The sequence below is a fragment of the Penicillium longicatenatum genome (genome assembly GCF_028827895.1).
Source record: "Penicillium longicatenatum strain IBT 33135 chromosome Unknown contig_11_segment0_segment0, whole genome shotgun sequence".
Taxonomy (NCBI): Eukaryota; Fungi; Ascomycota; class Eurotiomycetes; order Eurotiales; family Aspergillaceae; genus Penicillium; species Penicillium longicatenatum.
The window spans coordinates 322,369-328,368 of NW_026643117.1; the positions used below are offsets into that span (position 1 = coordinate 322,369).

Consider the following 6,000-nt stretch of genomic DNA (forward strand, 5'->3'; position numbering starts at 1 on the left):
TAACTCCGTTATAACCGACAATATTCACGAAAATTTAGCGTTGAGGGTCTAGTATTAACTAGTAGGCTCGAATATCTAATTTCCGAGGTTCTTAGCGAAATGTTGAGAGTGGGAATGGTGGGAAAATTAGAAGGTAATGTCTTACTTTCGCCATTCACCACCTAGAGTAAACGTAACTGCTGGAATAGAATATGGCGGATATGGTAGGATGTGTTATAGAAGACTGATTCTGTACCTGCACTTCTGCGTTTCGTGGGTTAAGTCTAGCCATGATAATCTTTCTGGCTTAGATCGCGGTCCTCTTGCTTACCTACTATGCGCAGGCAGCGTCTATTTTTGCTTATTTCATGGTGAGTGCCAGTGAATTTGATTTAAAACTTTGATAAATTAATGAATCCATCCATAGGTCATAAATTCCGGTAATTATACGTTGGATGATTGGGAAAATGATATGAAATTGGCCTAAGATGCACATATTGACGTATTCGCATTGAATGCAGCTTATAATGATCCTGTTAATGGTAAAGTATTTGCTGCTGCCTTTTCGGCAGCCGACGATGTTGGGTTTTAGCTTTTTTTTAGCTTTGATTATGCTGGAAATGGTAACTGGCCTAAGAACGACGTGATTAATATCATTAATCAGTATAAGGGCCACTCCTCTTATTTCTAATATAAAGGGCAACCATTTGTCTCGATATTTGAAGGTCCTGGTCGTGTGGATGATTGGCCTTCTATTAAAGCTGATACTGGCTGCTTCTTTATCCCAAGTTGGTCATCTATAGGTGCGAAGCCTGCGGTAGAAACAGGTGTGGTAGATGGCCTTTTCAGTTAGGCAGGTTGGCCCTGGGGCCCTTAAGATATAGACACTTATATCGATGCTTCTTATCTATAATATCTTGAGGGCTTGCCTTATATGATGCCTGTCTCTCCTTGGTTCTTCACAAATTTACTAGGATATAAAAAGAACTAGATGTGGCGAGGAGACCATTTGTGGCATGATCGTTGGCAAGAGGTGCTTTATATTTAGCTAGAATTTGTCGAAATCATCTTATGGAATGACTATGGAGAATCTCATTACATTGGGCCACTCTATGATAAGGCCATGGAAGCATTCTAGATTAGAGAGGCACCATTCAACTATGTGACTGATATGCCCCATGACGGTTAGCGTGAGACCCCTCCTTTCTGGATTGATATGTATAAATCTAGGGGCGCTGAAGTTACTAAAGAGAAAATTGTTGCTTGGTATCGTATAAGTCCTACTGCCGCCTGTGGCAGTGGAGGTATAAGTGGAAACACTGCATCTTAACTATAGATCGAGTTTCCTCCCGATGAAATGGCTTAAGATCGTATCTTCTTCTTAGCCGTTCTTGGTCCATTTTCAGGTGCAGTCGTATCAATTGGCGGCTCGGCGCAGGGAGTTGGTTGGAGCATCGTTCTAGACGATGATGTCGGAATCTATCATGGTAGTGTGCCATTTGATGGCCGTACCGGACCTATTTCCGTCTCCTTACAACGTGACAATAAGATCATCGCAACTATCACGGGTGAGTCTATCTCTGCTAGATGTCCCTACGGAATCCAGAATTGGAATGCCTAGGTCGGCAGTGCTAGCACGGGTAACAAGGTCTCCGCTAGGCCAAATTTCCTTCTTTCTGAGCAAACCTGCGCTAATGGTACTAGAGTATATAACTTTGCTGGATTGTGCGAATTTGCTTGCACCCAGGGTTATTGTCCCTTGGGCGCATGCATATGTACGAAAATGGGAGTCGGTCATGTGAAACCTAATTCGACTGGCGTAGTCAGCTATCTAATTGAGGGAGAGAGTGCGAGCTATAGCGGACTGTGTTTATTTAATTGTAATCTGGGATTCTGTCCGCCCTCAGCATGCGGTACAACTAAGGTTCCGTTAAGCACACCGTTAGTATCGCCTTTCCTCCCTCTAGCTTGCACCTTAGGAACAGGCGACGGTAATTTGGCTAGTCTCTGTGACTTAAGTTGTACCTATGGGTTCTGTCCGATGAATGCATGTACCTATACTAGGCAAGGCGCTATGAACGTGATGGACCCAACAACACCAGATGTAGCCGGGGAAGCAGCCCCCGGGCAAGATCCTACTATATATGGACCGCTTTATGAGTATACATGCGCACGAGGTTATTGCCTAGAAGGCGCTTATGTCGTAGGCTTAAGCTCTAGTGGTTCGGGCTCAGGATCGGGATCTGGCGATGGGGACGTTTATGTCGACCTAATTGTTTGGGAGGATACATCCCTAATTATCTAATATCAACCACTATGCTCCCTTATTCTACCTCTAAAGCCGCTACAATCTCTAGAAACTATTAATATCCCCACATTCCCGGCGCCGATTCCCCGGAGTTAATAGACTACCAGAACTACCATAAACAATGATGGAAGCACGACAAGCTACGTTGGCTACTCTACCACTACCACAACTGTTTATTTGACTTTTCCACAAAGTAAGATTATGTCTCTTATACTAGACACCATTTTTTGAGACTTTGATTAACCATTTCTTTCTAGTGGTGATCAATGAGATTCCAGTCTGGGGAGTGTTAATCAATGCTAGTCAAACGACTACTTCTACTTTAGAGATGACTAGCAGTATTAACTTGCCGGAGATGGTCGTTATCCTACCTCCACTTCAGTCTGCTCCCACTCTAACGAGCACCACGACCACTATTTACCCACCTCCCTATCCGTGGACTTAAGAAAGCAAAGACACTAACCTTAATATAGGGACAACGACCTAGACACCAGGGTCTGCTTCTCCGTTGGCAACGAAAGGCAGTAAGGGTACTGGCCATAAATGTGAGCCATGGTACCATAGACCTTATCTTACATGTCTTCCTGACTGGGGTGGTAGCGTGGGTGGTAGCGTGGGTGGCGGCGACGGGGGTGGCGGTGGATCTGATGGGAACGAAGATGAGGATGAATGCAGCACACGTATAGCATAGATCTGCTCGACAGTTTGCGTCGCGGGATCTGATTGTGACTTCGACTACACAACAACCACGGGTTGCACGGCGACAGCATCGTTGACTAAGATCGTTGGAACACCCGCACCTAGAGTTGGAATCACTATGGAGGAATGGGCAACAGTGACTGATGATCCCGATGCCATCATAAGTATTGCCATCTCCTTAGACTCGGTTCTTGCGTCAAAATACGGCTCATTGACAGTATTGGAGGGTGCATCAGCAACACCAACCGGTCTAGCTACTAGTAATGGTGCCACGCTAGGTGAGGTCCAGATTTTTTACCTTGAAGACTTGGTGAATGGAATATTTAGGAGGGATATCAAACTGGATTAAGCCTAGGTGGAGCTGGATGCCCTGAAGGAAACCCTCCTGACTCTACAATTAAGGATGGGGCATACGATGGAATGGGTGATGGACAGTCCGGAATTAAGGCTTTCGGGGTAACTTGTGCCTATAAAGGTATAAACCTGCTAATCGGCGACGAAGGCAAGGAAGTGGGGAAATTGGTGTGCGATAAATATCGAGATGCGACTTATTATGCCGGGTTTGGTGATAAGGGAGATTGTGAGACGTGGGAAGAGGTATACGCGATCATGACCTATAAATGGTGAGCGTTGCAATGAAGTACTTGAACCTTTAAGTTCAAGTTGGAAACACTATATGTTATATATTAGTTCATAGACAAGTTTAAATACAGTCAAAGCCCGCTTATGGTACGGCGGGTTATAGTACAATCCCGGTTATAATTGTCACACGCTTTGACCACTAGTGGTGTGCTGACCAAGCCTCCCGTCTTGGTCAGCCACACTAAAGTGTCATTTTTTACACTTTTTGAGCTTTTCCAGCGTCACACCTTCTGTATCTATTGTATAAAGTGGTTTTCCATCATCTCCAATAACCCAGCTATCAGAATCCTCAATTTCTCCGTTTTCGTCCGATCTTTGTGGAATTGGGACCAATTCTTTTGCAGCGACTCGGAGCATGCGCATATGGTCCAACCTTTTCTCCTCCTCGTCACGTCTCCAAATTCGCCGGTTGGCATCTAGAGGTGTCAGAGAATGGAGTCCTTACGTGTTCTCTGAGTTCGCACTTTTTTACCGGAATTCTCCGCTATTTCATTTATGTCATATCATGTGATATTTTACTTGATTTGTTTGTTCTGTTTGATTTCTTCTCTAAATCTCAGGTATTTAGTTCTCGTATTTCGGCAGAATAGTTTGAATCTCATGCCAATTTCTTCTCCACTTTCTATCCTGAGAATTTCCTGAGAAGACCCTGAATTAGCTCAGCTTGACCACATTGCCTTGTTCATCTGATCTAATTCCCTGAGATTGGTAACCAGTTGCCCTGCCAATCTCAGACAAGAGGTGTTAAAGCAGTAAGGCTTGATAGCTGCTTTCTAGACCTTTTGGTCTGAATAGGACGTTAACGAGCTTGAATTGAGAGTAATTTCCTCTTAAGCTCATTGGTATACTCTACGTTGATAACCTGGCCTGTCTAGTAGTGCTTAAAATCGCGTTTTAACCGATTAAGCTCTTCGGTCTGATCTTTCATTTCGTCTGATATTTTTCTAATACACTTTTCAAGCTTATTTCCCACATAATTTAGCCTTTCAATTATTTAAGGTAGTGAATTAATAGGCGAAGAGTGTGGTTCTGGTGTGTGGCCTAAGAGCTCGAGAATTGGGTCATTTTTATGCCTTTTATCCCATCTTTTTTGTATTGGTCCGATCACAATATTAGGATTAAAAGGCCAAATTCTAGTATCTCAAAACGCGCTCTTGATAATTTATGGTTAGAATGATTTCTATTAGATTAAAGTGATATTTTAAAGGAATACCCGCTTTGCTAAATTAGGCTAGAACCACGCGTTTGTAAGCGTATTTTCCTTCCGAAAATATTGTTTTAAACTTAAAAATGGCTTTTGGTCTAAAGGTTAAGTAAAATAAGAGGTATAGGGTCGAAAGCTAATTAGGATAATTCCGTGATTTTCGCAAAAATTGAGGAATTTAAACGTAAGGTAGGATCTATGCCCGTTAAAGAAAAGCACGCGTTTTCTATTAGTCCTAACGCGATTTTTCGTGTTTTCATAGAATAAATAAAGCCATTCTAGGGCAATTAGATTAGACGACTAGCCGTTTAGAGAGACTTACATTTTATAGTGCTAATTAAGCGCTAGATTGTCACGGAACTAGTCCTCTATATGCGTCTAACCTTAGAAGATTAAATATAGGACCATAACCTAACTATCTACGGTAATATACTTAATAAAGGTAATAATTTAACCCTAATTAATTAAAGAGAGCCTATCTAAGCTATATTAATAGCGTGTCACGACCTTTTAAGCTCGTCCTTAACCTAATTAGAACCCTATCTCGTCGAAATTATAGATATTTTTGGGACTAATACCTTTAATCTAATCTCTAATATAGTTAAACTAGGTTATAAGACGTGAAATATCCTCTAATTCTAGCCTATTTTTATCTATAGGCTTCTATTTAATCCAAAAGAAGCCTTCTAGAAGACATTGGACGAATCGGCTAGACCATATCTTACTAACCGGAGGCTGATTAGAACATGCTAAAATTGAATTTACGCAACATTCAATCTCTTGGAGCGTATAAGGCGCCCATAGATCATTAAGCTGCTTAATATATCGGATTAAAGCAGCTTCTTGCATCACATTCAGCGCTCGTTATGGTGATATTTTCGTCTTAACTTTTCCACGTGCGTGGAACTGATGGAGTAGCGACTATGGAAGGCTAAACGACCGGGCTAATTCCGTTATATTAGGCTCATTTTGGTTGGATATGGTAGCTAGGGATTGCTGGTAATGTATTTCGAGTTCAGATGGCATATTTAACGTATTTTGGTAGAGAAATGGGATTAAAAGGTGAAAATTTGACACTTTAGTGTGGCTGACCAAGACGGGAGGCTTGGTCAGCACACCACTAGTGGTCAAAGCGTGTGACAATTAGTACCATATTCGCTTGGATGGA

General features: G+C 42.3%; 1 protein-coding gene across 1 annotated transcript; it reads left to right on the forward strand.

Annotated features, from left to right (window-relative positions):
• Window positions 1–3,104: 3,104 nt before the first annotated feature.
• On the forward strand, window positions 3,105–3,613 carry N7484_000133 (uncharacterized protein; the record flags this gene model as incomplete). Its single annotated transcript, XM_057110554.1, has 2 exons — window positions 3,105–3,264; window positions 3,342–3,613. 2 exons carry the CDS (start codon window positions 3,105–3,107, stop codon window positions 3,611–3,613), a joined length of 432 nt encoding a protein of 143 aa, XP_056977780.1.
• Window positions 3,614–6,000: the final 2,387 nt, after the last annotated feature.